Source organism: Erpetoichthys calabaricus, chromosome 12 (assembly GCF_900747795.2).
Source record: "Erpetoichthys calabaricus chromosome 12, fErpCal1.3, whole genome shotgun sequence".
NCBI lineage: Eukaryota > Metazoa > Chordata > Cladistia > Polypteriformes > Polypteridae > Erpetoichthys > Erpetoichthys calabaricus.
The window spans coordinates 74,893,139-74,910,362 of NC_041405.2; the positions used below are offsets into that span (position 1 = coordinate 74,893,139).

The 17,224-nt window shown below is 37.6% G+C and overlaps 1 protein-coding gene across 1 annotated transcript in view; it reads right to left on the reverse strand.

Annotated features, from left to right (window-relative positions):
• The window catches only part of fmr1 (fragile X messenger ribonucleoprotein 1), a 106,559-nt gene that overhangs the window by 59,651 nt on the left and 29,684 nt on the right, over positions 1-17,224 (reverse strand). Inside the window, 1 exon segment of the mRNA XM_028815714.2 lies at positions 11,331-11,402. Within this exon segment, the coding sequence (XP_028671547.1) occupies positions 11,331-11,402 (72 nt within the window).

The window sequence follows — 17,224 nt, forward strand, 5'->3', positions numbered from 1 at the left end:
GGTTGACATGTCGTGAGGATGCCCCGGGCACCTCCTGATATAGCTGCTCTGGGCACATCCCACTGGGCGGAAACCCTTCAGCAGACCCAAGACACAGTGGAGTGGGACCACCTGGGAATTCTCCAGGAAGAGCTGGAATCTGTAGGCTGGGGACAAAGAAGTCTGAGCTGACCTCCTTGGCCTGATGCCCCCATGATACTCTACAGGAAAAAGCAATTAATTTTTTTTGTTTTTTAAATGACTACACCTTTACTTAAAGATACCATTTAAATGAAGTTCAAATCTTAATGAGTCCAAACATGTTAAAATATATATATGTATTTTTAGCATATTTGGACATGTAAAGATTTGAAATTCATTTAAATAGTATCTTTAGATAAAGGCATAGTAATAACAAAATAATGAAAATTTTAATATGCCATTTCCATCAGTGGTGAAAGAAACTTCACTCTTGGTTCTAACAGCTGGTCATGCCCTCTCTGACAGAAACAACTTCAAGAAGGAACCAAGGTTATTATGGTTTTGCCTTTTTACATTAGTTTTTATTTCTATATTTTTTCTGACCTTACTTGGAAATTCAGTTTAGTTTAGTTTTTATTTCACAAAGACATCTCTATTTTATTTTTATATATATATCAGTTTCAGTTTTAGTAATTATGGCATGGAGCGCCTACAGAGTTAGTTTTCTGTCACAATCAAACAGAACTGTACATTTTTATTACTAAACGACAGTTGTATATATGCATGGACGCAGGACAACGGATGCATCGAAGCGCATGTGCACTGCGACTCAGCGCCCCAGAGTCAAACCCAGCGGCTTCCCAGACTCGGTAGGTAGCGCCCAAACAACACAACACAACCTGTAAACTAAACTTCAGGTCACAATACAACCGCCGCCCGAACGCGCACATCACCACATATAAAACCTTTGTTTAGTAATGCTTACGAAGGTTGTATATATACGCGGACGCCAGACGCAAGCCGTGCCAAAAGCGCACGCACACTCGCACAGCGCCCAACAGTCAAACCCAGCGTCAGTAAGTGGTGCCCAAACAACACAATACAACCTGTAAACTAAACTTGACATAAAGCATGTACGCCAACAAGTTGCCATGATGACATATTTAAACAATGACATAGAATAACTAGACGCCTCATGACTAGCAGAATCATATGTCAACATTGTTGCCATATTGTGAGTGGCACTGCTGTGGAGTGAAGTAATGAATAATGTGCTGCTTGGGATTGTACAAACCGCTGTACGCTACAAACCAGATACCGGGGGATTACATTTCATAGGTAAGGCTGAACAATTGTTTTGGTTATATTTGGCCATTAGAAAATCCCGTTTTATAATCTTTAGCTAAGCCAGGCTAAGCTAGCAAAGCTATGCATTTATGTGCTCAAGTGAGCCTCCAAACAACGTTTTGGCTAAACATATTTAGTCACTATGTAGATTGTTGTTAGCTGTTAACATGTCTCAAACTTGATGATGTTTTTTCTCAAGGAGCACATTGAGGAAACACAGTTTGAAATTGACAACCATCATTTTATAATCATGTCTTTAGTTGTGTCTGTCTTCCACAAACTAAGGCTGCACCATATTGCCAGACTGAATACTCTCAAATTACAAGATCTGAGTGAGCAAGAGGAGTGTGAAGGCAGTCCCCGAAATGTTACTTATATGGGAGGAATGGTTAATAATAATAATAATTATAATTATTATTATTTAATAATTGGCATTATTAGTGTATAAATGGATATTAATAATTGCATTTAAACGATTTGCCAAAATCTGTTGTATGTAAACGATACTGTTTTAAACGTTATTGGTTTTTCATCAGAAAACCCGGTTTCCACGTCTAACTGTATTAGTTTAAATGGTACTTTTGCCACTCGCAATAAGGCTCACGTATCGTGTCTACTGGGAAACACAGTGAATGCGCCGTGCGTCTATCTATATATGTGTATGTATTTAAACTTGAGGTAGTGGTGACTACTGACAGTGCCAGCAGTCAGCTACTCCACAGTGCCTGCGGTCAGAGGTTCAATTATGATTCCTAACAGCAAACGACGTCTAGCTAACAACACACCCATAGAAAAACAAAAACGAGACTGCGTGGATAAAAACAATGAACGAAGGCGCCTACAACGCGCTTCCGAAACACCAGAACCAAACGAGTCTTGGCTCCAAAAAGAAACAGCTTTACTACAAATATATTTCTTTCATTAAATGAAAACTTTCCCAGGACGCTCCCACCCTCCATGATCTTACATCCCTAAAAAGACTGGAGGGAACAGAAAGTAATTGCCATTCTTGGATCTGCGATTCTTTAGAGAATCGGGGGTTTACTGGTTTAACAGATTTGGATACGAGTTTAATGTTAGTGGAAGCTTACTACACTGCCTGGTTTACTATCTGGTTTTGTTTTTATCTGATAAAAACAAGCATAATCAAAACTAGACACTGAATATGAACAATTTTACACAATTTTATAAATTTTTAAAATATCTTCTCATGAAAATCACAGGGGCTTAGGAAGAACAGGGCTCTTAGACTTAAATGAGTGTGCAGACCCCACCTAGCTGTATTGAGGGAAACAAAGAACAACGAGCATGTAGTGTCAAGGTTAGGGGCAGTGAGTCTTGAATAGGCCACCATAAAGAACAGTAAACCCATAATGAGCAGAGCAAGAGCAGGTAATAGGAGTACGGACAGTCATAAAACAACAGAGACAGCGTCTGAGATTAAGAACAACATATACATTATCTAAACCTGTTTATCCAGAGTAGGATTGCAGGAAATCTGGAGCCTACCGCAGCAGGTTTGGATGCAAGGCAGGAAAAATCCCTGGTATGCAATATGTATGATAAGGCTAATGTTAAGAACAAAAGGAATATGATATTTCAACTATTTTGAGAGAGAGAAAAACATTGAAAAAAGGGAAACAAATATTTTAAAATATAATTCTGCTAATGGACTACTTTCACAATATCAGGTATTTTGAGATGTGAATATAAACTAAAAAGATAAATTAATAAATATGGAATAAATACAAAAACCCATTAGTATGTTTAGTTTTTCATCACTTGTCAGACTCTCTACCTTTGTTTGTATTGCTTCCTTGTTAAACGATGCTTTTAAAGCAAAAGTGATTGGTCAGCAACAATATGCTGATCTTGTTTGATGACCTAGTCTCTCGATCAGTGCGGTTTTATTTTCAAAAACCGGGAGTGCTCTATACTTCGTATATGAGAAAGTAAAAATGATTTCTCCTGTGCGAAGTGGCAGGTGAATTGCAGTCAACAAAAAGCAGACACCTGAGAAATAAACTGAAACGTTACTCACTCGTGACTTTTCTGTCCATATGGTAAACGTTTTGATGACCAGCACATTCTGATTTCAGCCGTTTGAATTACATCTTGATATACAGCAAGCACAAAGAAAGGCGGCACGCAAATCGCTTTCTATTTCTCACACACTTATTTCTTTACGCACCCGCACTCAGCTTGCTATGCCACTGCAAATTGTGTGTGAACAGCCACCCTCCGTCACCAGCCGCCGTTCACTGGATGAATGTGTGTGGGTGGCTCGTGGTGGATGACTTTCTGTTTTAGAGAAAACTTACAAGGGTTAAAGACTAACGGCAAGAATATTCATTCAAAAATGAAAACTAAAAAAAATTTAGTAAATTATTACTTTATTTCAGTTAAGTCTTTCCAGCAACTTTAATAGTTTTGTTTAATTTTTCATTTCGGTTCTGTTATTTTATTTCAGTTTACGAAAATGTTTTTTTAATAATAGTTTCAGTTTTCGTTAACTATAATAACCTTGGTAGGTACTTCATATTATTGTCTAATGGTCTCTAGCATCCACTTGGAAAAAGTTTTTGCCACTCCTCCATACAGAATTCATTCAGTTATGCAATGTTTGAGGGGTTTCTGGCATGAGCAGTCCATCTGAAATCCCCTCTCAGCATCACAATGGTACTGGTGGGGGGCAGAATTGGCACGTCAAAGACAATTCAATTTCTTTTTTTTCTGCTATTCCTTGTTGGATTGACTGGTATGTTTAGGGTGTCCGTGAGAGATACATACAGTATTTAGGTGTAACATGGTTTGTCCATAAGGTGTTTTGGTGTACAATACTGTGCAAAAGTTTTAGGCAGGTGTGGGAAAAAATGCTGTAAACTAAGAATGCATACACAAATATAAGTGTTAATAGTTTATTTTTATCAATTAATGCAAAGTGAATGAACAGAATGCACACATACTATTTATCCTATACAATTCCAGACAGACAGATAAACAGACTTGAGGTCTGAGAATTTTGTGTCTGACTTCAGCTGAGTCAGTGGGGGATGGGATAGGAGGCTGCTTGATGCTTTTGATGCTTGTGCTGATTGACACATTTGCAAAACAAACATGGTGGCCTGGGATTACTACTTTTTTTGTAGGCTTCAGGGTTGCTAGTATTAATGGCTTTGGCTGTATGTTTGGGGTCGTTGTCCTGCTGCAGAATAAATTTGGGGCCAATCAGATGACTCCCTGATAATATTGCATGATAGATAAGTGTGTGCTTGCATTTCTCAGCATTGAGGACACCATTAATTCTGACCAAATCCCCAACACTATTTTCAGAAATGCAGCCCAAAACTTGCAAGGAACCTCCACCATGCTTCACTGTTGCCTGCAGACACTTGTCATTGTACTGCTCTCCAGCCCTTCGGCAAACAAATTGCCTTCTGCTACAGACAAATATTTCAAATTTTGACTCATCAGTCAAGAGCATCTGCTGCCATTTTTCTGCACCCCAGTTCTTATGTTTTAGTGCATAGTAGAGTCACTTGGCTTTGCTTCCATGTTGGAGGTATGGCTTTTTGGCTGCAGTTCTTCCATAAAGACCTCTTCTGGCCAATAGATGGATGTACCTGGGTCTCACATATTTCTGCCACTTCTGAGCTGATGGTTCTTCTGGACATCTTCTGATTTCGAAGGGAAATAAGCATGATGTGTCTTTCATTTGCCACACTAAGCTTCCTTGGCCGACCACTGCGTCTACAGTCCTCAACGTTGCCCATTTCTTTGTGCTTCTTCAAAAGAGCTCGAAGAACACATTTTGAAACCCCAGTATGATTTGCAATTTTTGCCTGGGAGAGACCTTGATGATATATATAGTGTAACTACCTTGTGTCTTTTTGTTGTGCTCAGTCTTCGTCAACTCACCTTGGTAGCAGAGTTTGGCTGTTCCTCACCCAGTTTTAGCTCCAACACAGCTGTTGCTGTTTCAGTTAAAGACTGTGTTTCAACCTACATATGAAAATGGTGATCATTAGCACCTGTTTGGTATAACTGGTTAATCATACACCGGACTATAATCCTACAAAATCCCCAACTTATACCTATAATAATTGATGCTGGTTTGAAGGCAAAAGGTAGTCAAACCAAATACTGATTGGATTTAGATTTTCTTCTTTTAGCTCACTTTGCATTTTGTAAATTGATAAAAATAAACCATTAGAGGTAACACTTTACATTAAGTGTCCATAATTACACTATATAATTACCTGTATAAGTACAGTGTAACTATGAGCTATTACTCTGTACTTACTGTGTAATACAAAGTAACGATACAGTTAATTACTCAGTTGTCATTGTTATTCCACAGTTTATATAATTACAATGTAACAATTTATAACTGCAATTCACCATTACAATTGCCCAGACTATGGAACATCTGTTACATAGTTGTAGTTACATACCCTGATGTTTTTATTACATTTTGAAAGTACAGATACAATGTAACTATGTAAGTACATTTGTTTTTGGATCAGTGATAAATTGTTACTTTGTAATTATATAAATTGTGGAATAACAATGACAACTGATTAATTAACTATAGCGTCACTTTGTACTACACAGTAAATACGGAGTAATAACTCGTAGTTACACTGTACTTATACAGGTAATTACATAGTAGTTACAGTGTCATTATGGACACTTAATGTAAATTGTTATTAGAATTTATATTTGTGAAAGCATTCTTACTTTACAGCATTTTTTCACACCTGCCTAAAACTTTTGTACAGTACGGTATATAATAGGAAATACAGGGCATTTGTCTTAAAACAACAGCATGCAGAGTCTGCTGAAATGGTAAAGTAAACAAAAAATGATTGAGGCTATGGTTCAAGAAATTGGCTGGTGTCATGTTCTTTTATGTACCTAGTAAGACTTGTCAGTTATGTACAGATTTTTTCTTAAAAGAATAACAGCTGAACCTCAGAGGTATTTTGATGGACAAGAATGTAGTAGAACATAGACTTTGATTTGGCTGTACTTATTTGGGTGTGTAAGCCAATGAATCAATCAGAACGACAGCAAGGTAGTGAACCTATTAGAGTAAGCAATAATTCAGCACTGTTATGCAAATTAAGTTCTCTCTAAGAATGACTCTCTGTCTTTATTCAGTGACAATTTGCTGATACCTCTACTGAAGGTACTATCCCTTAGTAGATGACTATAACAGGGTGCTCCCTCTTCATGATGTAAAATTAAAAACGCAATGAACAAGCCCTCTCCTGTCTGGTTTCTGACTCAAAGAGGTCTTAGTTGAGGACAAAAGTTTTTCTTCAGTGTATTTCTAATTTATTTCTTCCACAGATCATTATAATGCTGTAAGGTCCACTTACAGTTCAAGGGTTAAATCTTCAGACAGATGGTCTCACATTATCCTTAAGCACCCTATTGTACAATTAAGAATAAACAGTGGACTCTATGATGATGAGCTGCTCAGGCCCGGATGCATACCATTTCTACCATCATGCCTTACAGTTGGTATCATGTTCTTTTGGTCAAATGCTGTTGCTGGTTTTCACCAACCTTGTGTTCTAGCACTGAAGCCAAATAAGTCTATCTTTGCAGCATCTGTCCAGAGCACATTGTTCCAAAAGTTCTGGTATTCAACAAGGTGTTTATGGGTAAACTTTAATCTTTGTCCTGATGTTCTTTCTGGACAGCAAAGGTTTTCTTGTGACACACCTACCATGTAAATCTAATTTGTGCAGCCCATTTTTAATGGTATACTTATACACTTTGAAATCAAGTGTTATACATAAATACTCACATATACATATAATTGTACTACATACACAATATATGATATATGTTTGTGAACTGTTGATTAAAGATGCATGTGAAAATTATAGCTTTCAAATGACAGTGATAGGCTCCACTTTAAGATACATATAGAACTATGATAAACTCTGGTTTCTTCACAAACAGAGTCATTATTAAGAAAAATAAAAAACGAGATTCAGACACTTTATGCTCTCTGCTTCTTTCAGTAATGCATGTAAAATCCAGAGTAAACTGTCTGTCAGTTTTTCTTTTATTTAGTTAGTCTGCTGACATTGATTTACTATCAGTCTTTTACAGTCATATGAAAAAGTTTGGGAGCCACTCTTAATTCTTTGGATTTTTGTTTATCATAGGCTGAGCTTTCAAAGTAGCAACTTCCTTTTAATATATGACATGCCTTGTGGAAACAGTAGTATTTTAGCAGTGACATTAAGTTTATTGAATTAACAGAAAATATGCAATATGCATCATAACAAAATTAGACAGGTGCATAAATTTGGGCACCCCAACAGAGATATTATATCAATACTTAGTTGAGCTTCCTTTTGCAAATATAACAACCTCTAGACACCTCCTATAGCCTTCTGATGAGTGTCTGGATTCTGGATGGAGGCATTTTTGACCATTCTGCCATAAAAAATCGCTCCAGTTCAGTTAAATTTGATGGCTGCCAAGCATGGACAGCCAGCTTCAAATCATCCCATAGATTTTCGATGATATTCAAGTCAGGGGACTGTGACGGCCATTCCAGAACATTGTACTTCTCCTTCTGCATGAATGATTTCGAACTGTGTTTTGGGTCGTTGTCTTGTTGGAATATCCAACTCCTGCGTAACTTCAACTTTGTGACTGATGCTTGAACATTATCCTGAAGAATTTGTTGATATTGGATTGAATTCATCCAACTCTCGACTTTAACAAGGGCCCCAGTCCCTGAACTAGTCACACAGCATGATGGAACATCCACCAAATTTGACAGTAGGTAGCAGGTGTTTTTCTTGGAATGCGGTGTTGTTCTTCCGCCATGCAAAGCACTTTTTGTTATGATCAAATAACTCAATTTTTGTCTCATTAGTCCAAAGCACTTTGTTCCAAAATGAATCTGGCTTGTCTAAATGAGCATTTGTATACAACAAGTAACTGTTTGTGGCGTGAGTGGAGAAAGGGCTTCTTTCTAATCACCTTGCCATACAGATGTTCTTTGTGCAAATTGTGCTGAATTGTAGAATGATGTACAGATACACCATCTGCAGCAAGATGTTCTTGAAGGTCTTTGGAGGTGATCTGTGGGTTGTCTGTAACCATTCTCACAATCCTGCACATATGCCGCTCCTGTATTTTTCGTGGCCTGCCAGACCTGGGTTTAACAGCAAATGTGCCTGTGGCCTTCCACTTCCTGATTACATTCCTTACAGTTGAAACTGAGTTTAAACCTCTGATATAGCTTTTTGTAGCCTTCCCCTAAACCATGATACTGAACAACCTTTGCTTTCAGATCTTTTGAGAGTTGCTTTGGGGATCCCATGCTGTCACACTTCAGAGGAAAGTCAAAGGGAAGCAAAACTTGCAATTGACCACCTTAAATACCTTTTCTCATGATTGGACACACCTGTCTATGAAGTTCAAGGCTTAACGAGCTAATCCAAACAATTTTGTGATGCAAGAAATCAGTATTGAGCAGTTACATGCATTCAAATCAGCAAAATTACAAGGGGACCCAAATTTTTGCACATTTGATTTAATTTCATACAACTAAATACTGCTTTACTAAAAAATCTTTTTTCGGAAAACACCCCAGTACTCAGATGTTCCTAGGAAATGAAAGGCATACCACGGTTATCTTTGTTTGTTGAAAGTAGAGCAAATTATTATGCAGGCTGAGAGGGGCTCACGAACTTTTTCATATGACTGTATATACAGTAAACTGTTGCACCAGTTTACGGTTATAGAAAAAATACAAACTTAACATGCTGTCATATGGCCTCATCATCATTATAGTGGATTCAGAAAGCATTCAGATATCTTTATTTTCTGTAATTTATTGCATTGTAGACTTAATTTAAATATATTCTAAACCAATCTCCCAAAATAACAAAGTGAAAACATGTTCTCAGAAAGGTTTGCAAAATTATTAAAAATCAAAAATCTCTCATTCATAAGTATTCAGACCCTTAAAGTAGTACTTTGTTGAAGGCCCTTTGGCAGCATTTACAGCTCTGAAATTTCTTAATATGTCACTAAAAGCTTTGCTAAATCTGGGCTTTGGACTCCGTGACTTGTCCTGAAGCCACTCCAGAGTTGTCTTTGCTGTATGCTTTGGGTCACTGTCATGCTGAAGGGTGAACCATCAATCCAGTTTAAAGCTGCGTGCATTCTGGAGTCAGTTTTCCACATGTACCTCTTTATAGCTGGTTGCATTCATTCTTCCCTAAATTTTGACTGCTGAGAAATACGCCAGAGCGGAATGCCATCACAACCATGATTCATTTAAGGGAAGGGGTTAGACAGGTGATGAGCAGAGCCTGGTCTTCAAAATACATAGTGCTGGGAGTTCTACCCAAGAGATTTCTATTTTTGGCTCATCACACCACAGAACCTTTTTCCTCAGAGTGCTTTAAAAGCCTTTTGACAAACACTAAGCAGGCTGTCAAAGATATCTTTTACTCAAGTGTGGCTTCCATCTAGACAATCTACCATAAACACCTGATTGATGGAGTGCTGTTGAGATGGTTGTCATTCGAACACCTTCTTGTATCTCAGCAGAGGACTTCTGAAGCTCCGTTACAGTGGTCACCTCCCTTCTTGTCTAGTTACTCCTTCTGGTTCAGAAATTCTTTCATTTCACAATTACTGAGTCCACTGTGCCCCGAGAAAAAACGCAAAGCTTTAGAAATGGTTTTATACCTGTTCCCTGATGTCTACAGAGTATTTCTGGACTTCATTTACTTGTTTTTGTTCGGACATGCAATGTGAATTGTGGGAATTTATATACACAAGATATGTGCTTTTCTAATTATGTCCAAGCTATTCAATTTTCCACAGCTGGCCTCCAATCAAGTTCTGGACACAAAGTATAATTAAAGCAAACAGAATGCACTTGACCACAATTTGGAGTGCCACTCCAAAGGTTTATAAACACTTACACAAATAGATGTCAGTTTTTGATTTTTAATAAATTTGCAAATCTTTCTGAAAACATGTGTTTACTTTGTCACCATGCTTATTTGAGTGTAAATTGATGGGAAAAAGTATCAATTTAAAATTAAATCTACAACGCAATAAAGTTTGCAGAAAAAGATGGGGCGTGAAACCTTTCTGAATCCAATGTGTTTAATCAGAACATATTTTTATCGAAAATCAAAATACAAAACTCAGTATGTATAAAATGTCTTTGCGACTATACGTATAAAGTTGAATGATACAGAATAAAAATTTAAAACAGCACAAAAGACGTGGTGACACACCAGCACACAGGCTCAAGCTAAGAGAAAGAACAATAACTTATGTGGAAACATTTCCTTTCCAAGGCTACTGAGGTTTCAGGAGGACAGGGATAATTGAACCTGCTCTGGGGAATAACAGCTTAGTGTGTCTACAGCAATTATAGGGAGCCCTAGTGATTCAAGTGCTTAGTCAGAAGTGACACCAGATGTGTATCTAAAGCTGCCACATACCTAGAAGAAATACTGAGTTGACTCTGTGTAGGACAGGTGGCACAATGGATGGCTGACAGAAAGAACAGAAAAATCTGTGGGACAGAAAGTAAGAAGAGAGTGTTTACAGTGCTACTAGGGAGACAAGTAAGTTGGTCAAGCATTCCTTCTTGTAGAAAAACCTCTCCTGCATAGCATGATGCAGAAAGGTAGCAAGGTCTAGTTTTGCTGCCAATTCTTCACTGTTACTGGTGTTTTTGTTGATCCCTGCCTTGTTTATTTTAATATTTAAAACAAACTCATGATATTATAGGTTGATCACTTAGTATTTTTCAGGTGTGGACAGGCACCACAAGAGTACCCTTCTCCTGTTTCTGTAAAAATCTACACAAAGAAAAGAGTGAAAGCAAACATTTACTTATGCTCCATTCAATCAATGTAAAATAAGTTAGCAGTAACAAAACTATCTACTTCTTTATCTACTATCTACATCTTTATAATGAAAACATACAGTATATTTGTAAAATATGCACTCACCTCTCCCTTTACCATTCTAACTTTAGCCAGCCACCAACCACAAGGTTCTTTGTCATTTGCTCTGGAATATACCTATAAACAAAAGAGAAAACAATTATAAATGAAAGGAAACAAAAAAAAATAACTATATAAGTAACAGAAGTTTCTAAAAACACATAAGCAGACACTAATATTTTCAGGACTATACTGAAAAGCTAAACTTCACTTTTAAAAGTCAAAAGCAAAATGATGCTCATTAGAGACAACTTAAAAATAGTAATATTACATACTAGTTAATAAATTTTACTACTTAAATTTCTTGATGCATTTACTAAGGCTTAAAATGTCAAATTATTTATTCAATGCCAAGTGGAAGCACCATTAATTGATAATAAGCTATTTATTGATTTTTTTATTCCACCGTTTCCTGTTCATGGTTGAGGGGAAAATTAAAATACACCCATATCTTTTTGTGTTATCCAGAGACCAGTTCAGAAAGGGTCAGTGCCTGCCTGATCCGACACTCACAAAAATATGCCTAGCTTAACATAACAGCAAATATCTTTGCACTGTAGAAGGAACCAAGGTGCCTGTTCCAGAAATGAATCTGATATACCACAGCAAAATACTTCGGTTACAAAATGCTTCTTTTTTATCCCTACAAAATTTTTAAGAACTCAGTTTCAGTCTATACCAGGGGTGTGCTCAAGTGACTTTTTGATGCTTCATTTTAGTGGTCTCGCTTGTTAAGATTCCCCATCGTTAATTGCTAATTTCAATCTTAAACAGATGCATTCACTATCTTTATTGGATCTTTATTAGCAATAAGATGCAAATTACAAATGAGCCAACAGTTCTCCTTCATGTTTGTATTTACATCTATGTGGATTCATCATGTACTATTTGACTATATAAAATAATTAAGAGAAAAATGTGACAAACTGAAAAATATCTGTTTCAGGCTTCAAACCATTTGGATGATTTCCTTGGAAAGGAAAAAAATCTATGATATAATAACATAATATTGTAGACTAACAAGTCTTAAAATTAAATATGGTCCGAGACTGGCAAGGACTGATTTCTAATTAAGCAAGTGGGTTGGAACGAAAACTTGCAGCCACTGTAGCCTTCCAGGACAGACACTGCTCACCCCGGTCTAGACCCTATCACAATATGGAACCAAAAATGCAGGACTTGACATTGGTACAAACCATAAAAGGCACCAGAAACCACCAACACATTCAGACCTATATTTTTACATTGCTAATTGTTACAAAAAGTAATATGGTTCAAAAACAATTTAAATAAGTATTACTTGATTGAGTTAATAAAAACACAAAAAACTGCATATTATGCTTAATAAATAAATCAGATACACAAGATAATCATGCCTGAAATCCAAAGAAAGAGAGTTCTAAGAAAGTCTTGATGAGCTGACAGTTTACAACCATTGTAACCCTACAACATGACTAGTTTTTTCTTAAACATATATGGATACTCAGTCACAGGGAGTCAGTGAGAACAGTAATCATCCATTGTATGGTTAAGCACAGTTGATGGAAAAAGTATTCAATCCCTCCCTTGGTAGTTTAATTATTATACAAGACAGAATGACAATGCATTTAATTAGGCTTTTTTGACACTGACCAACAAATAATATTTAATGTCAATGTGAAAACATATCTGGCTGCATTCATTCTCTGCAAAGTGGTCTGAAGTAATAACAAAAATAAAACACATTTTTGTGGCACACAAAAATTATTATGGCACACCTATCAACAGTCACTGAATATCTCTTACGAGTACAGTTAAAAAATTAAGAGCAGACCATTCACAAAATTTGAGTGATCATACAAAAAGACAACACTGAATTAGAGCTGTGTTGTATACCTATACCAGAAAACTCTTGAAAACCCCACATTTTAAAACTGTACAGGACCAGCATTTTACAGTTTTTGGTACAAAAGGTAAACATCAGCTTTCCTCTAAGAACCCCAAAACCAATTGTAACTTCAGGGAAAACCAGCGCATAGCTGTGATGCAATCAGGATTTCACAGTAGGAATCCTTATAGCCGACCCTTCACCTTTACAGCTACAACGCAATTGGGATTTCATGGCTATGAAGAGGGAAGCAGTACATAGTGTAAGACGATGGCGCTGCACAAAAGGAAGATTGGTGTAAGACCAGGGTTTTTGGAGTATTCTGTTATTTTCTTCTGAACTGTTCTGGTTACAAAATTGAACTGTTTGACCTCAATTCTAAGTACTTACGCATACCATTCCAACAATGAAGCATGGTGATGGCAGCATCATGATGTGGGATTGTTTCTTGACAATAAGGACCACAGGGATAGTTAGGGTTAAGGGAAAGAGGAACAGAGCGAAGAAAAGAGAAATCTGTAATGAAAATCTACTTCAGAGTGTTCCAAACCTAAATCTGGAGTTCATCATCAAACAAGTCAATGACCCTAAGCACAAAGTAAAGACAACATAAGAGTGGCTTAGGCAAACTCCGTTTCACGTCCTTGAGTGACCCTGCCAGAGCCCAGACTTTTTACCCAATCAAACGTCTCTGGAGAGACCTGAAAATAGTTGTCCACTGATGCTCTCCATCTAACTTGACAGACTTTGAAAGGATCGGCAGAGAAGAATGTCAGAAAATACACAAATACAGATATGTGAAGTGAAATGTCTCATACGGAAGAAAATTCCAAACTTTATTAGCTGGCAAAAGAGATTCAACTCATTACCCAATACCGAATAACTATGTAAATTAGATATTTCAATTTTCTTTCTTAATAAATGTCTAAACAATTTTAAAATCCTGGTTTTGGTTTGTCATTCTGGGGTGTTGGGTGATGTGGGGAAAAAATATTTTACTGAAGTGGTCAGAATACTTGGGCCCTATGAAATCCGTTTTATTTTTTCACAAGTTCCGTTTTATTTTTTTTTTGGTTTTCAGTTTTCACCATTTTATTTCTTCCTTGATTCGAATTTTTGGGTTTTTACGTTTTTGTTTTTTTTTTTTTACTGTAAGAAAGTATTAACAGCTACAACAAAACAAACAATAATGAAATGGTACTTTACATTCCTTTTAATGAAACAGCACACTAGCACAACTGAACCCAATTTTGCAGTTCCACTCATCAGGTAGCAGCCCAGATCCTCCATGATGCTGTTTGCTGAGACTGCAGTAGGACAGGGAGTGCCCTCCAGAATTGTAAAAGCTGTTACTAGTTTGATGCATCCTTCTGAGATGAAGGTTAACTTCACTTTTAGAAAAAAAGAAAGAGTTACCCGCTTTTAAGGGCTCATTTCGTCTGAGGAAAAGCTTGCTCTTCTGCCCAGGTATGTAGGTGCCGAGTGTATAACAGAAGAGTCAAATGTGGACCTTACGTGCCTTGTCACTGCGAGGCAAAACATTTACTAAATCCAGATATATCGTTAATTTTTAAAAGGGAACCTGTTAACAACCAAAGCTGTTACTAGTTTGATGCATCCTTCTGAGATGAAGGTTAACTTCACTTTTAGAAAAAAAGAAAGAGTGACCTGCTTTTAAGGGCTCATTTCGTCTGAGGAAAAGCTTGCTCTTCTGCCCAGGTATGTAGGTGCCGAGTGTATAACAGAAGAGTCAAATGTGAACCTTACGTGCCTTGTCACTGCGAGGCAAAACATTTACTAAATCCAGATATATCGTTAATTTTTAAAAGGGAACCTGTTAACAACCAGTGCCGTTCACTAACAACATTTTTCTACGGGAAAGATTGTTAATACCTGTATAATTTATTCAGTTAAATGATTCACAGTAAATACATCACGCACAATTAGAACTGCCTACATAAAAGAATTACCATACAGCCAAATGTTTACTTACCTATCACTATGATGACAACTATGTGGTTTCAGCTATCAGTGGTTTCATCAACTACAACCTATATTTTCTTGCTACGAATCTTTCGAAGAACGGCATCCATATGTTGTTCAAAGACACGGGGCAAATGAGTTTGACAAAGACTGCTCTCATTTTCTGGCAGCACGCTTCCTTGTTTATAATGCTTAACTCTTTTAGGGCGGATGTCGACTTTTGTTGACAGGAGGGGTTGAGGGCGAATGTTGACAAAAGTCGACATCCAGGGATAAAGGGCGACAATCAGCTGTTAATGGTGACAAAACTCACTGTCATGTCACAGGCATTCCCTCTGTTTGGAGGAATGCTAGACTCGTTGACTCGGCAACTAATCCTTGCATGTGCGTGAGTTGTGAAATGTAAACAAATGTAAACAAAGGCAAGATGGCATCGACATGTCAGAAAGGAGTGAAGCGAGTTTCAGAAAAGAAAACACTCGGCAGACAATGTTTTGCACATTATCGCTGAGTCGGACTCTGATTTTTCAGAATCGGATTTTATTGACAGTGATCAGGAGATCGAGCAAGAGAGTGAGTAGCCGGCATCAGCTGATCAGACACCAGCCGATGCCCTGCCAGCTGAGCGCATTTGCGCAGCCGGTGCACCTACAGAAAGGTTCACGTGGGAGGAATACCCAGACATTGATCCATGGGAGCTGAACTGGCTACCGGATTTCACAAGACGGCAAGGCTTGCTGTTGGACACGACAGATCACCATCTGCTGGACTACTTCAGGCTGCTCTCTCCTGATGCTGCTTTTCAGCTACTGTCAGACGAGACAAACAGGTAGGCAGAGAAATTTTTTGAATCGCAGGCTGCGCTTGCATTGCATTCTCATCTTTCAAAGTGGAAACCCACAACAAAAGACGACATGAAGGGTGTTGTGGCATTACAAACAGAGATGGGACAGAACTGGTGATATAACTTCAGGGAGCATTGGTCCAAATGTGCTTTGTCCCTTGGTGGCTTTGGACAGGTTATGCAGCGTGATGATAGGTACGTGATGCTGCAAAGTTTTATTCACTTCTGTAATAAACAGAAGCAAATCCCAAGGGGTGAGCCAGGCTATAATGCCATGCATAAAGTTCAGCCCCTACTTGACATTGTGTAGCCAACATAGAAACAATTTTATCAGCCTGGCTATGATCTGTCTGTGCATGAATCTATGATAAAATAAAAGGGACGCCTTTTTTTCTGTAAATATATGCCAGACAAACCCACAAAGTATAGCATAAAGGATTTTGTACTGGCAGAAGCAAACACTGGTTTCTGCCTGAAAGTAAATCACATATACAGGAAAGTATTTCTTTCAAAGAGAGAACTGTCCCTTGATAAGTCAGGTTGTGCTGGAGCTGCTTTAGGGCTATGAACATTTGGGTTATGTTGTGTACATTTGGACAATTTTTATACATGCCCAGAATTGTTCATAGAGCTACAGAGCAGAGGAATTGGAGCTTGTGGCACTGTGAAGGTGGACAGGAGACAAATGGCTTCACAGTTGAAGCCAGACAGGCTGAAGATGAAAAGAGGTGACAATACAGTTTTCATGCGGGCAGAAAACTTGGTGGCAGTGGCATGGCACAATGGCAAACGGGTGACTTGTCTCTCTACAGTACACACTAACAATAAATGTGAGAAAGTTCAGCAACAGACAATTGAAAAGGAAACACCAGTGCAACACATATTGTAAGCAGTGCAATGTGGCAATGACTGAAATTGGCTGCTTTGAGTGAGATCAGACTTTGCAGGACTCTCCTGTATAAAATGTATGTGATATGTATGTGAAATCATATAGTATGCAGGCTCATACAACATGCAAGACAGTAACATTTGTCAAAAGTAATTTTTTTTTGTTGATTTGATATGTTAAACAATTGCTTTGTGTTCTTTTTTAAAAAAATGTTAGTTTTAAGAAAAATATTCAGCCCTGGGAGAAAAGAAACAAAAAAATTAGCCCTAAAACAGTTAATAAAGGACGCATCTTCGTAATTTTTTCGAGCGGTATGT